This window comes from Haliotis rufescens, unplaced genomic scaffold (genome assembly GCF_023055435.1).
Source record: "Haliotis rufescens isolate VD_foot unplaced genomic scaffold, xgHalRufe1.0.p SCAF_2, whole genome shotgun sequence".
NCBI classification, from domain to species: domain Eukaryota; kingdom Metazoa; phylum Mollusca; class Gastropoda; order Lepetellida; family Haliotidae; genus Haliotis; species Haliotis rufescens.
Genome location: NW_025963890.1, coordinates 25,679,545 through 25,697,821, shown reverse-complemented (window position 1 = coordinate 25,697,821; position 18,277 = coordinate 25,679,545). Strand labels below are relative to the sequence as shown.

General features: G+C 44.0%; 1 protein-coding gene across 6 annotated transcripts in view; it reads left to right on the top strand.

Moving 5' to 3' along the window:
- LOC124128812 (low-density lipoprotein receptor-related protein 4-like) overlaps positions 1–14,028 on the top strand; it is a 110,710-nt gene extending 96,682 nt beyond the window's left edge. For 4 of the 6 annotated variants that reach the window (XM_048399792.1, XM_048399794.1, XM_048399791.1 and 1 more), the window contains 8 exons: positions 134–274; positions 708–878; positions 6,270–6,456; positions 11,326–11,547; positions 12,257–12,375; positions 12,984–13,126; positions 13,290–13,434; positions 13,746–14,028. In XM_048399792.1, coding sequence (XP_048255749.1) covers positions 134–274; positions 708–878; positions 6,270–6,456; positions 11,326–11,547; positions 12,257–12,375; positions 12,984–13,126; positions 13,290–13,434; positions 13,746–13,876 — 1,259 coding nt within the window. In that variant the 3' untranslated portion in view covers positions 13,877–14,028. Of the gene's footprint in view, positions 1–133; positions 275–707; positions 879–6,269; positions 6,457–11,325; positions 11,548–12,256; positions 12,376–12,983; positions 13,127–13,289; positions 13,435–13,745 lie in introns of those variants that run through there. The other 2 variants (XM_048399793.1, XM_048399796.1) reach the window with 2 other exon arrangements.
- The last annotated feature ends 4,249 nt before the right edge of the window (positions 14,029–18,277 follow it).

Here is an 18,277-nt window from a genome sequence, read left to right as displayed (position 1 = left end):
ACAGTGTTGTGTTACTTTCTGGACTCTAATCTTAGCATACGGATCACAACAGTTGAAATTCCTATGTAACAAGCATTACTTTCCCTTTCCATAAACCAATTGAAGCATCATTACACCGACCCTTTTCTTTCAGGGAATGCTGTGTGTGGCTCGGACAACAGAGGCTGTTTAATCTGTCTCCCCGCTGTCCGGAAGGGATCAAGAGACAACTTTCGGTGCGCATGTCCAGATGGCATGTCACTTGGTGAAGACGAGAAGTCATGTCGTACGTCAAGTATGTTCAGAATTCCGAAACTGTTTCATTTGGTGGATCGTTTTAGTTATTTCAAATCTACATTGACATCAACGGAAACGCTGAGAAATGATCTTTAAATTGTGTTTTTACGTGCACGTTTATCGCAGGGTCGACCTTCATACGACACAGTCATTAAGTGGTGCATTTTACGATTTGTTTTGGAGTTTCGATCTTCTTCTGAAAATTCTTCTTAGGACTGTGACCTATCATTCACGTCTTTTCGTTGTATCAATTGGGATGAAGCCAGACATGTACATGTATGATATATCTATATTACATAAGCTGAATGCTGCTGTTCCTGTGTCAACCCTGACACTCTAAAAATTTATAAAGTAGTTGCATGTTTTCGGGGTTGCTTCGTGTTTTGTGGTGTTCTAATAAGTAGTAAGAATGTTGTATTCCCCTCATCTAGAGGTATGTGAGGCCGGGTACAGAGAAGTGCATCGTGAGTGTGAGGATGTGGACGAGTGCAGCCAGCCAGGCACCTGCTCTCACACATGCCACAACATACCGGGAGGCTTCACCTGCACATGTCGCCTGGGATACATCCTCGTCAACGCAACCCGGTGTCGACTAGAAGGTAGTAAGTAGCAAGGAGATTATACATCCATAAAGCCTCCTTGGTAGTGGGATGGAGTAGACCCTATACATCCATAGAGCCTCCCTGGTAGTAGGATGGAGAAGCCCCTATACATCCATATAACCTCCCTGGTAGTGGGATGGAGTAGCCCCTATACATCCATAGAGCCTCCCTGGTAGTAGGATGGAGAAGCCCCTATACATCCATATAACCTCCCTGGTAGTGGGATGGAGAAGCCCCTATACATCCATATAACCTCCCTGGTAGTAGGATGGAGAAGCCCCTATACATCCATATAACCTCCCTGGTAGTAGGATGGAGTAGCCCCTATACATCCATATAACCTCCCTGGTAGTAGGATGGAGAAGCCCCTATACATCCATATAACCTCCCTGGTAGTAGGATGGAGAAGCCCCTATACATCCATATAACCTCCCTGGTAGTAGGATGGAGTAGCCCCTATACATCCATAGAGCCTCCCTGGTAGTAGGATGGAGAAGCCCCTATACATCCATATAACCTCCCTGGTAGTAGGATGGAGAAGCCCCTATACATCCATATAACCTCCCTGGTAGTAGGATGGAGAAGCCCCTATACATCCATATAACCTCCTTGGTAGTGGGATGGAGAAGCCCCTATACATCCATATAACCTCCCTGGTAGTAGGATGGAGAAGACCCTATACATCCATAGAGCCTCCCTGGTAGTAGGATGGAGTAGCCCCTATACATCCATATAACCTCCCTGGTAGTAGGATGGAGTAGACCCTATACATCCATAGAGCCTCCCTGGTAGTAGGATGGAGTAGCCCCTATACATCCATATAACCTCCCTGGTAGTAGGATGGAGTAGACCCTATACATCCATATAACCTCCCTGGTAGTAGGATGGAGAAGCCCCTATACATCCATATAACCTCCCTGGTAGTAGGATGGAGAAGCCCCTATACATCCATATAACCTCCCTGGTAGTAGGATGGAGTAGCCCCTATACATCCATATAACCTCCCTGGTAGTGGGATGGAGAAGCCCCTATACATCCATATAACCTCCCTGGTAGTAGGATGGAGTAGCCCCTATACATCCATAGAGCCTCCCTGGTAGTAGGATGGAGAAGCCCCTATACATCCATATAACCTCCTTGGTAGTGGGATGGAGTAGCCCCTATACATCCATATAACCTCCTTGGTAGTAGGATGGAGAAGCCCCTATACATCCATATAACCTCCCTGGTAGTAGGATGGAGAAGCCCCTATACATCCATATAACCTCCTTGGTAGTAGGATGGAGAAGCCCCTATACATCCATATAACCTCCCTGGTAGTAGGATGGAGTAGCCCCTATACATCCATATAACCTCCTTGGTAGTGGGATGGAGAAGCCCCTATGCATCCATATAACCTCCCTGGTAGTGGGATGGAGTAGCCCCTATACATCCATAGAGCCTCCCTGGTAGTAGGATGGAGAAGCCCCTATACATCCATATAACCTCCCTGGTAGTAGGATGGAGAAGCCCCTATACATCCATATAACCTCCCTGGTAGTGGGATGGAGTAGCCCCTATACATCCATATAACCTCCCTGGTAGTAGGATGGAGAAGCCCCTATACATACATATAACCTCCCTGGTAGTGGGATGGAGAAGCCCCTATACATCCATATAACCTCCCTGGTAGTAGGATGGAGAAGCCCCTATACATCCATATAACCTCCCTGGTAGTAGGATGGAGAAGACCCTATACATCCATATAACCTCCTTGGTAGTGGGATGGAGTAGCCCCTATACATCCATATAACCTCCTTGGTAGTAGGATGGAGAAGCCCCTATACATCCATATAACCTCCTTGGTAGTGGGATGGAGTAGCCCCTATACATCCATAGAGCTTCCCTGGTAGTAGGATGGAGAAGCCCCTATACATCCATATAACCTCCTTGGTAGTAGGATGGAGTAGCCCCTATACATCCATAGAGCTTCCCTGGTAGTAGGATGGAGAAGCCCCTATACATCCATATAACCTCCCTGGTAGTAGGATGGAGAAGCCCCTATACATCCATAGAGCCTCCCTGGTAGTAGGATGGAGAAGCCCCTATACATCCATATAACCTCCCTGGTAGTAGGATGGAGTAGACCCTATACATCCATATAACCTCCCTGGTAGTAGGATGGAGAAGCCCCTATACATCCATATAACCTCCTTGGTAGTAGGATGGAGTAGACCCTATACATCCATAGAGCCTCCCTGGTAGTAGGATGGAGTAGACCCTATACATCCATATAACCTCCCTGGTAGTAGGATGGAGTAGACCCTATACATCCATATAACCTCCCTGGTAGTAGGATGGAGTAGACCCTATACATCCATATAACCTCCCTGGTAGTAGGATGGAGAAGCCCCTATACATCCATATAACCTCCTTGGTAGTAGGATGGAGTAGCCCCTATACATCCATATAACCTCCCTGGTAGTAGGATGGAGTAGACCCTATACATCCATATAACCTCCCTGGTAGTAGGATGGAGAAGCCCCTATACATCCATATAACCTCCCTGGTAGTAGGATGGAGTAGACCCTATACATCCATATAACCTCCCTGGTAGTAGGATGGAGAAGCCCCTATACATCCATATAACCTCCCTGGTAGTAGGATGGAGTAGACCCTATACATCCATAGAGCCTCCCTGGTAGTAGGATGGAGTAGACCCTATACATCCATATAACCTCCCTGGTAGTAGGATGGAGAAGCCCCTATACATCCATATAACCTCCTTGGTAGTAGGATGGAGTAGACCCTATACATCCATAGAGCCTCCCTGGTAGTAGGATGGAGTAGACCCTATACATCCATATAACCTCCCTGGTAGTAGGATGGAGTAGCCCCTATACATCCATAGAGCTTCCCTGGTAGTAGGATGGAGAAGCCCCTATACATCCATATAACCTCCTTGGTGGTAGGATGGAGAAGCCCCTATACATCCATATAACCTCCCTGGTAGTAGGATGGAGAAGCCCCTATACATCCATAGAGCTTCCCTGGTAGTAGGATGGAGAAGCCCCTATACATCCATATAACCTCCCTGGTAGTAGGATGGAGTAGACCCTATACATCCATAGAGCCTCCCTGGTAGTAGGATGGAGTAGACCCTATACATCCATAGAGCCTCCCTGGTAGTAGGATGGAGAAGCCCCTATACATCCATATAACCTCCCTGGTAGTAGGATGGAGTAGCCCCTATACATCCATAGAGCTTCCCTGGTAGTAGGATGGAGAAGCCCCTATACATCCATATAACCTCCTTGGTGGTAGGATGGAGAAGCCCCTATACATCCATATAACCTCCCTGGTAGTAGGATGGAGAAGCCCCTATACATCCATAGAGCTTCCCTGGTAGTAGGATGGAGTAGCCCCTATACATCGATATATAAACCTCACATAAGTGACCATTACACTGCAGACCACGTTTAGGTAGAGGTAGGACATAAGTGACCATTACACTGCTGATCACGTTTAGGTAGAGTTAGGACATAAGTGACCATTACACTGCTGATCACGTTTAGATAGAGTTAGGGCATAAGTGACAATTACACTGCTGATCACGTTTAGATAGAGGTAGGACATAAGTGACCATTACACTGCTGATCACACTTAGATAGAGGTAGGACATAAGTGACCATTACACCGTGCTTATCACACTTAGGTAGAGTTAGGACATAAGTGACCATTACACTGCTGATCACGTTTAGATAGAGTTAGGGCATAAGTGACAATTACACTGCTGATCACGTTTAGATAGAGGTAGGACATAAGTGACCATTACACTGCTGATCATACTTAGGTAGAGGTAGGACATAAGTGACCATTACACCGCGCTGATCACACTTAGATGGAGTTAGGACATAAATGACCATTACACTGCTGATCACACTTAGATGGAGTTAGGACATAAATGACCATTACACCGTGCTGATCACTCTTAGATAGAGGTAGGACATAAGTGACCATTACACTGCTGATCACACTAAGATAGAGATAGGACATAAGTGACCATTACACTGCTGATCACACTTAGGTAGAGGTAGACCATAAGTGACCATTACACTGCTGATTACACTTAGATAGAGTAAGGACATAAGTGACCATTACACCGTGCTGATCACACTTAGAGGTAGGACATAAGTGACCATTACACTGCTGATCACGTTAAGGTAGAGGTAGGCAAATAAGTGAACATTACACCACGCTCGTCACACTTAGATAGAGTTAGGACATAAGTGACCATTACACTGCTGATCACGTTTAGATAGAGTTAGGACATAAGTGACCATTACACTGCTGGTCACACTTAGATAGAGGTAGGACATAAGTGACCATTACACCGTGCTGATCACGTTTAGATAAAGTTAGGACATAAGTGACCATTACACCGTGCTTATCACACTTAGATAGAGGTAGGACATAAGTGACCATTACACCGTGCTGATCACACTTAGAGGTAGGACATAAGTGACCATTACACTGCTGATCACGTTAAGGTAGAGGTAGGCAAATAAGTGAACATTACACCACGCTCGTCACACTTAGATAGAGTTAGGACATAAGTGACCATTACACTGCTGATCACGTTTAGATAGAGTTAGGACATAAGTGACCATTACACTGCTGGTCACACTTAGATAGAGGTAGGACATAAGTGACCATTACACCGTGCTGATCACGTTTAGATAAAGTTAGGACATAAGTGACCATTACACCGTGCTTATCACACTTAGATAGAGGTAGGACATAAGTGACCATTACACTGCTGATCACACTTAGATAGAGGTAGGACATAAGTGACCATTACACTGCTGATCACCTTTAGATAGAGTTAGGACATAAGTGACCATTACACCGTGATGATCACACTTTGATAGAGGTAGGATTTAAGTGTCCATTACACTGCTGATCACACTTAGATGGAGGTAGGACATAAGTGACCATTACACTGATTTTCTCTTTGTTTGTTTGTTTTTTTGTTGTTTAACGCCACACTCAGCAATATTCCAGCTATATGACGACGGTCTGTAAATAATCGAGTCTGGACCAGACAATCCAGTGATTGATATCATGAGCATCAATCTACGCAACTGGGATACGATGACATGCATCAACCAAGTCAGCGAGTCTGACCACCCGATCCCGTTAGTCCCTTCTTACGACAAGCATGGTCGCCTGTTACGGCAAGCATGGGTTGCTGAAGACCTATTCTACCCCTGATTATCACGGGTCCATTACACTGATGATCACACTTAGATACTGTGGTAACACACAGCAATAAACATGCATGTTTGTTACCACAGTATCTAAGTGTGTTACCACAGTGCTGGGGATGACGAGTGGTAAGTGCGTGTGTAGGTCCTGCCCCTGCCCTTCTTGTTGTGGATTGGCAAAGACTCCGTGTGATAGACCAACTGGACTCCCCCATCCCCCGGGTTGTCGACATCCGCCGCCAGCCAGCCATGAAGCGACCGGGCGCACTGGACGTTGACATGGAAACAGGGCGTGTCTTCTGGGCAGATCTCAAGTCAAAAACCATGAACATGTGAGTTGCTAAGATGTCCAAAGTGCAATACACATACAATCAACCTTTGTCCAGAATCGGCGATTCTTTCATATTCTGCATATATTGCCTGTTGTCTTGTATGTCTTGCCTTGTAGACTAGGTAGAATCTGTGGAAATGTGTTTATTAAAAGTCGTGGGAGCAAATCATGTTAATAAATATATGAGACTACCTTTTATAGCTGTCTGTATTTTTTGGTGTAAAATTTGCATTTATGAGTCATATGTTCCAGATAGTTGTGGGTGTATCTTGATATTACAGTGCGTATGTGCATCATATGAGTAATTCTCTACAGTAGGCAACAAAATAAATGGCAATGTTATATATGCTAAAGGGAAACAACAAGTGTTTATTTATTCTTTTCCGGGTTTCTTCGCAAGCTTTGTGTTGCACAAACCTGGGAATAAATAAAGGATGAAGTGGTGTTTCCTTATTTGTTTCCATCAGTATATGTAATATTGTGTGAAATGAATCTGATTAGACACATATTAATGATTGTATTAGGCAACTTTTATCGTTTAGGACTCAGTCACACATTCAGGATTTTTACTGGATAGGGCCATTCCCGATTACAATTTGTCAAAAGTCTAATCAAGATCCTGTGCTTCGTGGCTGGAAATTCACAAACAATCAGATATTGTTCAGGAAGCGTCCCAATTCAGCCGTTTCCAGCCGAATTTGTCCCGATCCTCCCGTTCTCAATCCGAATCTGATCCGATTTGTATCTTCCGCATGGTAAAAAAACGACCAAATCTGTCCCGACAGCGTCCCGATTCACCTGAATGCGATACGATTGAGATCAGACAGTGACCGGACAGTGAACCGACAAAGACGGTTCGCATTCGGCAAGATCTGGACGCAATCTGTACTCAATCGACAAGAAACGTCAATGAACAATTCATGCCCGTTCATCACGACAGCGTCCTGATCCACAGGACACTGTTACGATTTTGATCCGATACAGCAGAATCTAGTCACATAGACATAGTCACGATTGTAATCCGTCTAGGCAAAATCGGCTGAGTTTCCCGAATGTTACGGGACGCACCATACTGTCGGGAGTGCTTGGCCGACCTCTCTGTACCTTTCCCGACCCGTAGGACTGTGTTACGAACGTATACGACTGCGCTCAGACAATGAAAGGACATTCCAGATCATTGAGGAAAGTAATCCGACTTTTTTACTTTTCGTGTCGTAGCGCTGTCTGATCTCAAACGGGAGTCATAATCGGCACTGTGTGAACCTTGCCTAAGTGCATGTAATTCACACATAATATGACAGAGACAGTTCTTTTTCATATTGACTGAAGACCAACAATTAATATACAAAGCTGGTCTTTGTACCCTGATAGATAAGCATGTACGTCTTCGCGCCGTCTTTGTTGTTGTTGTTCCGACAGTTGTCACCAAATGTGCTGGACTAGCATGCCTCAGAGCATGGAAGGCGTGGTTTCCTACAGCTACAACGTTTGCTGGTACATCCCCTCGTGCACCCACATGATATGATCTCACTACAACTGGATGGGACAGGAGACAGAGAGAGGAACCTTGGCACAAGTTGGCCGCCCAGGTACATCCATCTCATTGCGCCTTGGTTCCAGACAGCATCTGAGGTCGATGGAAGAGTTTCTAGTGTACGACCTATACAAAACAACTTGACTCGTGCTTTGTTGCATGTGTCAACGTGTAACGCAGTCAACTCACAGATGAACTTTGCTATGTTTTCTTAGGAAAGACCAGTGCTGAGGCCAATCAGGTCCTTGTGTTGATACTTGAACACCTGTCATGCTTTCTCCTTGCTTTGACCACTCAACTGAGATGTAGAGTTACATCCTGACATTGCATGAAAGACAAGTATTGTGATTACTTGGTCAGCATGAAGCAACCTGTGAACTTCATACACCGGAACGTACTTTAGAGCCTTTGAAGTGACAGCTTTCATATAGAGATTTTTACATGCTTTTCTATCATAGTGTGCTAGAAGTAAAAGAATCACAGCTGTGACACGAAATGGTATGACTATCGCCTCCATATGGGCTTAGATGCATGCAGGATCGGCCGAGTGTCCGCTTCTTCGTTATCAGCACCAACTGATCAGACAACTTGACTGTTGACTGCAAATCCATCTCCTGTAAGCACTGTCAGTTTATCTGCGGGGCTGTTTTCAATGAGATGATCAGACAGGAGTAAAGCGAGATCACCTTTATTTTCCTCCAGAGCCAGGACGTTTGACCAGTCAGACGGGAGAGGGACCAACTCTCTAACTGACAAGACACTGGTTGGTTTCACTTCTTGCGTTTGGTCCTCGTGCCAGCTTTGAGTGATACCTCATGAAGCAATAAAATAATATTCAAATACTCTGGTATTTGCTCCCATGTGTACTGTTCGGATGGCACAGATTAAACTTTCAGAAAAAAACACAATTGCACGTGCTCCAACTTTCATTCTCCCGCATTTAAGTACAGAATCCCACTGGGCATGCTTACAGTATAACATCCGGTACATCCGGTATCCTAAAATACGGACATAACGAGTGGTGTGTGATGATTGTCCTAAGGTTATAGGACAGTGTCCATCTACTCAGTACAGATGCTATCCTCACGATGCCCACTAGCCTCTTCTTTCCAGTAGCGTTTAGCCACTCAGAACTTTGATCTGCAGAAACCTGATTGAAGTACGATCGGAGCTTTTAACAACAAAGTTGTTTTGTTATTAAGGACTTCAAGTGGGAGGAAAGTCATTTCAGGCAAGAATACAGTTCCCCACATAACAGAAGTTCACGGAATGTCCGCAAGTAAAGAAGTATGGCCCTATACCTTTTCAGGCATAAAGGTACTGATCCCAAGATCAATCACGCAGCGCTCTCGTGAAGCATAGCAGGGTGGTCACCATATACATGACGTCCCACCAGAATGTAGCATTCGGATCATTCTACTACTACATTGGTTCCCAAGATAGCTCACACTATCCAAAGCTCACACAATCCAGACTCACTCATGTGTCATCCTATAACAGCAAGAAGGTTCACAGCTGCAGGAAGGCCGCGAAGGCAAGGTATTACCAGATCCTTATACTCTGACCATCTCACTTCCTTACGCTTCGGATACAGACCCTCACCACTGTTAACACCACACGTTGCTGCCCCACTGATTGTGCTACATGGAGCACTCGTCTGACTACCATGTTCACCGTGTCACTGAAGCAGGAGCTTGTGTGATTGGCAAGTAACTGGCTGATGTCTACTCTGGACTGGTCTCGCTAGCTGTTTGGTTGTAAAATGTCCATGAAGCCATTAGTGTATGAGCTTGTGGGATTTGATCAATGCCATGTCAGTTTTGTGTGCCTTCTTTGCTGAAGGGCATTCTGTGGGTGACTGTGTGTGTGAACCAGTCACCCGAGAGTTAACAATAGGGTTGACATTCAATCATTCCTCTGTTAGGAGCAGCAATTACATCATTCATTGCTTCAGGAATGTGCAAGGTATCTGCCTTGGTAAAGTCAAGTGCACTAAAAATATTACTTTCCGGTGGACCACGCTGCCATGCAGCCACTTAAGTGGCGCGTACAGTTCCCTTTCCACCATGTGTATTCTCGTTGATGTTGACGGTGTCGGCTGAGAAGTGAACAAAGCACCACTTCACTAGATTAGGAGGTTTTACGCCGCTTTTAGCAATATTCCAGCAATATCACGGCGGGGGACACCAGAAATGGGCTTCACACATTGTACCCATGTCGGGAATCGAACCCGGGTCTTCGGCGTGACGAGCGAACGCTTTAACCACTAGGCTATCCGACCGCCCCAGATTAGGAGGAAAAACAGCACCATTATCACCCATGTTTATAAAGGGTTCTCTGCCAAAGCAGTATCCATATATGTCTACAGTACAATGTACAGCACACTGAAGGTATATATGAATTGAACGGTGATGCAGGAAAAAAAAGTCAAGTTCAATTGAAATGCATTGGATATATTTGATTTAAACATAATTATTTGGTTCAAACGTTGTTTATTAGTAATCTATTTAAAACTTGATGGTGTCATTCGATTCTTCATGTCTAGAAACATAGGCACAAAAGCACATTTAAGTCTAGTTTCTAGCTTATATGCTTGCATAGATATGCGAATGAATACGTTTCATTTGCAGACTTTTGGATTTTGGATTTTAAATGTTGTGGTATTATTGTTCAAATTTCGACCTGGCATTCAGCAGATTTGTATTCATCACTCCTCAATACACTTGTAAAGCTTGTATGCCATAAATTAACGCAAATGCCCCCAGATTTATCAATTTCTCAAATCCGACCTTGTCTATTGCTGCATGTAGAATTTTCTTATAAATCAATTTCACAATCATAGGATTTGAAATTTCACAATGTGTTTTTCTGAGGTTGGATTACATGGGTGAAGTTTATCCAATACACATCAACAAAATAACTCTTATTTGTCCGTTCTTGTGGTTGCCAATGTGTGGAAACAGATATTTTGTTTTATTTCGCGTGGAAATAATTGGAAATTCGGATATAATTGATTTGATATTTAAGGGTTTGTCCGCCTATTGTCCTTTAGCAGAGAGTTAACAAGGGCTACGTAATTGTTTACAAAATTACAGGTAAAAAATGACATTCGTGATCCTACTGCATATACCTGGGTCATATAGTATACTATATCGCAGATATCTTTCTGTTACCAGTCAGACCATTAAAGCATGTGTTGGTTTACACGTCATAGGTTCATATTGCCATGGACCAACATCACACGAAGGCCATAATATTTTGGTGTGTCTAGTATGCATTGTAATGTCTCCCAATGTGTAAATTTGTGAACGGTTTGTTTTCTTATGTACATTATAGGGCCACTCTGAATGGAAGCACTCTGCTTTCTCCAACTGTGTTGGTCGATTCCGGGATAAGACTCCCCGAGAGCGTTGCGTTTGACTGGCTGCACAAGGCTCTGTACTGGGTGGACTCCACGGATGGTGCTATCAGGGTGGTCGCCCTGGCAACCAGATTCAGCAGGACGGTGCACAGACATCTGGATAGACCACGAGCTCTAGTGCTTGATCCGAATGAAGGGTATAATCCTTCAAGCATTGCCATCCGCTGTTGTTACGTTGTTCGTAAGCTTAGGTGTCGGTGTTGGGGAATGTTACCTGCGATGGGTAAGACTATTCATAGTGTAAGAGGGGTACGGGAGGTACAGTTGTCTAAGGCGCCTTTATTCGATGTACAGAGTAATATCATTTGGACGTGTCTGACTCCAATAACTGGAATCCCAGTTGAGCACTGAGGACAATTGGGCCCTGAGAGTGAGTTTGTCAGCACAATTCTCATGGTCATGGTCGTGATAGACGTCTAAGACCTGCATCACTTGGAGCCTTACTCACACATCAAGCTGAAACGATGTGATATAACTGAAAGAAATGTTCCACGCGACGTTAAAACCCACCTTTGACTCATAGCATAGGAGTTTATGAATGGTCAACAAAATTGAGTTTTATCACGGCAGCCTGTAAATCTGGACCGGACAAAAAATACCAAATGGCACCACTTCAGTCCATTGTCCATTGTCGCTTTAAATATACCCCTCTTATTGACAGGCGCTGTGGCATAGCTGCATGCGTGATTACTGACTGCAGTGTTAAGCATTCATTCACCCACTTACTTAGTTGAGACGGGGGTTTATATACCATTTGCTTGCACATATTTCCTCTAGATCATTCGATCCACGAACTTTATGTCTGAATTTCCAAACCACACGTTGAATGGTCTTCTGATTTGGCAGACGCCTTTACTGGAGTACGTGGGGGGAGACACCGAGTATAGAAACGAGTGGGATGGACGGGTCAGGAAGGACGGCCATCATCACAACCGACATCGTCTGGCCCAATGGCTTGACCATAGGTCAGTTGTCAGTAATGGCACGTTGAATAAATATGCTAATGATACATAGACAAGGTAGTAAAACATGTATATACGTACATTATATTTTGTACATTATGTCTTTGATGTGTACATGGTTCAAAGGTTTAGTTATGAAACACGTCTAGTTTTTGTCAAAGAGGTGAGGTGAAAAGGGGTTTAACGTCGCGTCCAAGATTATTGCACTTATATAGCGACGTGCATGTACGTGTGTGTGTTTGTGTGGCTGCTTGTACTAGTCCGGACTGATGCCGATTTATAGTGCTAGCTCATTGAGATACCATGCCGCAGTTTAACATGAATACCCCACTCAATCACAGTATACTGACTCCGAGCCGACCAGTCCTTGTTTTATCCCCTTAATGCCGAGCGCCAGACAGGGTAACAACAAGTACCATCTTTTAACGTCTTTTGGTGTCTTTTGGTATGACGCGGCCGGGGATCGAACCCCGGACCTTCCGCTCTCCGGGCGGACGCTCTACCAATAGACCACGGAGGCGGTCTTTTGTCAAAGACATTCCCAAGGAATGCAATCTTTACTTGTGTGGCAGCATGTCCTTTCGCAAAACTTTAAGTCTCTGTTCTCTCAGACTATGGTGAACGGCGTTTAATGTGGACTGACGGGAACATGGGTGCAATCTTCAGCTCCGACATGGACGGCAGTAATCGAAGAGAAGTGGTTTTCAGCCACAGTGAACAACTTCAACAAATGTTCTCTGTGGCTGTTATAGAGGTATTGTACTTTCTCTTGTCTTGCGTATATCCCACATAAACTACATTGTTTACAACTTTGGCTTTACCTGTAGGAATGCAAATATTTGGCATTGATTCAGATCCCAGTACATGCCTATCTTTAGATCCATTTATGTTTAGCATTTAATCCTTGTGTTGTACAGGATTACGTCTACTGGACAGACTGGCGGCGCCGATCACTGAGCAGGGTCCGCAAGACGACTGGACGTGACATGAGGACCTATACAACGGTGACCCTCAGAAGACCACTAGATGTCAAGGTCATGCATCAAGACAGACAACCTAAAGGTACAGATGGGAAAAAATGTTTTTCATTTCTGATGTGTCCCTTCACGTGACACAAATGACTATTCCAGTAATTCTGACCAGTTGTAGACACCGCTATGTACTGCCCAGGTCGAGCGATTCTTGAGAAGGGTTAAAACAATTAGCTTTCAGCAAGGTGCTTAGTTTTGTTTCAGGGTCTCTCGGGCGTATAGATGATGTCTACATATACTGGTGTTGTTAGCTACCCTACACAGAACAGAAAAGCCTGCTTAAAAATCTACAAATCTATCCTAGGTTATACACTCATATGGAATATATAAATGTAATTCCAGGCACAAACCGGTGTGGCATCAATAACGGTGGGTGTTCTTACATCTGTTCACCTGCTCCTGGCGGGAGGATGTTCGCCTGTCAGTGCCCGGATCACATGCTGGTGGGATCTCGCTGTCTGGATCCTGCGTAGAGACTGCCATGGCACAACTGTACACCAGAAACATGTTACCTTTTCATTGACAGTAAATCTTTAGGGTGTAGGTACGAAATATATTAGTTAAGTATGTATGTAGCATGTGATGTCCATTTGCGCCCACGTCTCAATAAAACGTTTGCTGACCAGTATTTCACTTTTTATTGACCTTCTGAAAAATGTAACTTCTTCAATTATTTTAACCCATGTTAAGCATTGGCCCATGCGTAATGTTTTTGGTCCTAATTGGTGTCAGTCATCGAAACAATTGTTGCCAAGCCTTCTGACAAACACTCTCTGTCAGGGTCAATAGCTGGTGTAAGCGCATCGTGATCTGATGACGTTAACTACACGCCTTCCAATGGTGGTCACCAAATGCTGAATTCGCAACAAGGGGATGTTTTTAAAGTTCCTGTACAGTTTGTAGAGGTGGGGCCCTGGCTCTCACACGGCCCATTTGTTTCCACAAGTGCACAACTGGATTGAGATCTGGACTTCTTGCTGTAACAAATTATGGGATCACACTGTTTTCAAGGATCTCTTTGAGGTAGTGCTGCTCATTTAAGTTTCCTCGAACTGTTATCCAATCCAATCCAGTTTACAGTCATAGGACACACAACCACAATTCATGAGGAAACCACCACCAAAGGTCATTGTGGGACAAATGTTCTGTTGATTGTAGGCCGTATTTTGATGTCTCCACACACGTTGACGTCCGTCAGTCATGTGTAGAAGGTAGCGACTTTTAGGGTACTTACCCCTTTGTAATGCCCTTACTGTAATGCTATAGCTCTAAATGAAGCAAATCTAGATTTACACAGATTCAATTTTCTAGATCTCCCATCTTACTTTTAACAAGAAAACAAAATGACAGTTGTAACAATGTACAGACAGAAAGACAATTTATTTCAGTAACGGGCCACCGGCCCACCCGTATTATGAAGGACAACATTATCACCTATTTGCATTAGCTGTGTAAATTTTTATTAGAAATGGATATTCAGTGTAATATGGCAAGATATACTTTCTTCTTTTAGTGGCATATTGTTCACATACATAAACATCACATGGTTTTTATCTTCAATATATTTCAAACTTTTGGACAAACAGAACTCGCAAAATCGTACATTATGGGGAGTGTAACTGTGTCCCTTTCAAGTTCCACATTTAAACAAAGATTATTATATCAAAACTTTGAAAGATATGTATTCATGTGGAATGTCATTTGTTAAATAACGTTCTGTGTTCAACATAGATTAATTACTGAACATAGTAATTACATTTCGAAGATAATTCTTCCATTGAAGAATGCCAGGTTATCTGATAGTCTTTGCTGAAATTCATTTTGGATTTATGTTACAACGCCGATTTCTTCTTGTAACCAGCCCAGCCCCAAACCCAAGCTGAACAAAATGTTTATAAATGGGTTTGGGCGGGGAATGGGTGAGGGATACTGATGTTGTCTGTTGTACCTACACGTTCATGTATCGTTATTATGTACTTGTATTTTGGTATTTGCCCTGTATGAGAGATAAATCACAAACAAATAGTAAACGTTTATCAGATCCAGAGGAGTGAGTGAGTGAGTTGGGTTTAACGCCGCTTTTAACAGTATTCCAGTTATATCACGGCGTGTCAGCTTAATGTGGGAGGAAAGCCCGAAGTGATGCAGGTCTCAGACGTTTACCACTTCGGTGAAACCCACGAGCACGGGTATGGTGCTGACAAACCTAGAAACATAATTGGGGCGAACCGGGATTCGAACCCACAATCATAGGTTTCTGGCGTGCCCAAGGGACGCAACTCTGCACAGCGAATCGCGGCGCCTTAGACGACTGGGCCACCCGTGCCCCCTCCAGAGGATGTTCTCACATTGGAGGCTTAAGTGTATGAAGGGTTGATGATGGGGTGAATGATGAGAGGTTGGTGGAAGAATTAGACTCGGATATCACGTATAGTGAGGTTTTGAATGATGTAAGAGGGCTTAAAAGAGAACAAATCTGCGGGGTTTGGTGGTTACACACAATCAATGAGATTATTTAACATGGATGTAACATTGTTGCGGCCACTCTAGTCAGATTTTTAACAGTATTCTCATCACTGAATTTTTCCCTCCAAATGTTCAAAGGGTGTTAAATTAGCTATCCATAAGAAAGGTATAGTAAATTTATACCCGATACTTATGGTGGTATTACAGATCTTTCATGTTCCGGCAAGTTGTTGACAGGTATCTTGAATTCATGAATTTCTAGTTGGAGTGACAAGTATGAGGTATTAATAGAGGAACAGAGAAAATTATAGCACTATCGACAACGGTTATTATGACAAGTGGGGTCTAACCATCAATATGTATAAAAACAAAATCGTTATATTCCGGAAGGGTGGTAGGCAAGCTTAACGTGAAAAGTGGTACTATGGTGGACAATATATTGATGTAGAGTCTCCGGGGGAAGTTTTGCACAAGCACATTTGACAGCAGGTCAAGCGTCAAAATTGGTTGCTTCTATACTGAACACCAAAAGAAACGCGAAATCTTCAAGTTCCTATTTAATATGGGAAAATGGTTGTGAAAACGGTTGGCTGCTATGGTTCCATTGTAATGGGCTTTAATTGTTTCAAAATGACCCTAACCAGAGTTAAGGGCAGTGAACTCTTAATCCACAGCGCTCAAACGCACCGACGTTGAAGTGTGGGATGGATACGCCCGAAATGCACGTGCTGCTTTTGCCGCAAAAACTGTCCGTGAAGATGTTGTCTTTAAAAGCCACGAAAGTGTCACTGTGAATCATTCACTCATCAACGTCAGTACTAATGCCACGACTGTCACAGATGGATCGAGAGAGAGCTATTGAGCAACTTCAAGCTGGTGAGTGTTCAGAGAGTTGCAAACACCTTTAACGTCCACGTTTCCTCCATCTACCGTCTGCAGGAAAGATTCCAGACAACCACCAGCACCAGAGACAGGCATCGTACCGGCAGACCACGTGTGACAACACAACGTCAGGACCGTCACATTCACAGGTCACATCTGCAAGGACGTTTCCTGTCGGCCAGTGAAACTGCTAGGAACGTCGTTGGAAACCACGGGAGGGCTGTAAGTTCCAACACAGTTAGACGGCGACTTCGTGACAGAGGGCTTCAGTGTAGGCGACCATCACAAGGTCCTGTTCTCACTCAACGTCACCGTCTCCTGAGACTACAGTGGGCCCAAGCACGCTTGAATTGGCGTCATCAGCTGTGGAGAAGAGTTCTGTTCTCTGATGAAAGTCGGTATTGTGTTGATCGTGCCGATGGACTTGTTAGAGTATGGCGACGTTGCGGTGGGCGCTATCATGACCAGTGTGTCCTTGAACGGAACTCGTGGGGTGGTCCTAGTGTCATGGTTTGGGGTGGAATAGGGTTAAATCAGAGAACTGACCTTGTAATCTTTCAGAACGTTGGAGCTGGTAGGGGCAATGGTGTCACTGCTCAGCGTTACATTGATCAGGTGTTGAGGCCCCAGGTTGTACCGTTTTTTGCAAGACATGGCAACTTCCAATTTCAACAGGATAACGCTCATCCCCACACTGCCAGGATTACTCAAGCCTTCTTGCAACAGCACAATATCAACACCATGCCCTGGCCGGCTCTTAGTCCTGATCTCAACCCTATTGAACACTTGTGGGATGAAGTGCAGAGACGTTTGAACATGGCGCGTCCGAGGCCAAGGGCACCTGCACAGCTCGAGATTACCATCCTGCAGGTGTGGCGTCACATCCCCATGAACACTATCAACCGTCTTATTCACTCCATGCACGGACGGTGTGTCGCACTTGTGAATGCAAATGGGGGCCACACCAGGTATTGAGGTGTACCCATACTTCAGTTGACTTCAGCATGGTCACGTGGTGTTGTGTTAATGGAAACAGAAGATGTCTGATGTCCAGAGAACTGACTCTTTCTTATTGCTAATGAATTGTGTTGTATCCATCATTATTATGTTTATACCAGCTGAAACAAAATACATCATGTTTCCTATACCTTCTTCATTCGCGTTTCTTTTGGTGTTCAGTATATATGCGTGTATGTATCGCATATTGAAAAAAAAATGCCTGTATTTCTCTTGACGTTCCTATTCACTTGCTTGAAAGTAACATCGTCCCTACTGTATGGAATGGTGGGAAGGGTTGGGGGTTTAGAGAAGCTAAAACCATAGGGCGTGTCTTTTTAGGGTTTATGAAACGTATTTTACATGTTATTTTATCTACACCCTCTGCGTTTGAATGAGGGGAATTGATCGGAACCAGACTTGGGAGAATCATAAAATATTAGTAGAAAATATATAATAGACAGTTAATATAAATGTAATTAACAAAGCAGTAATGAATATATCTGTTACATCAGAAAGAGAACCCTGCG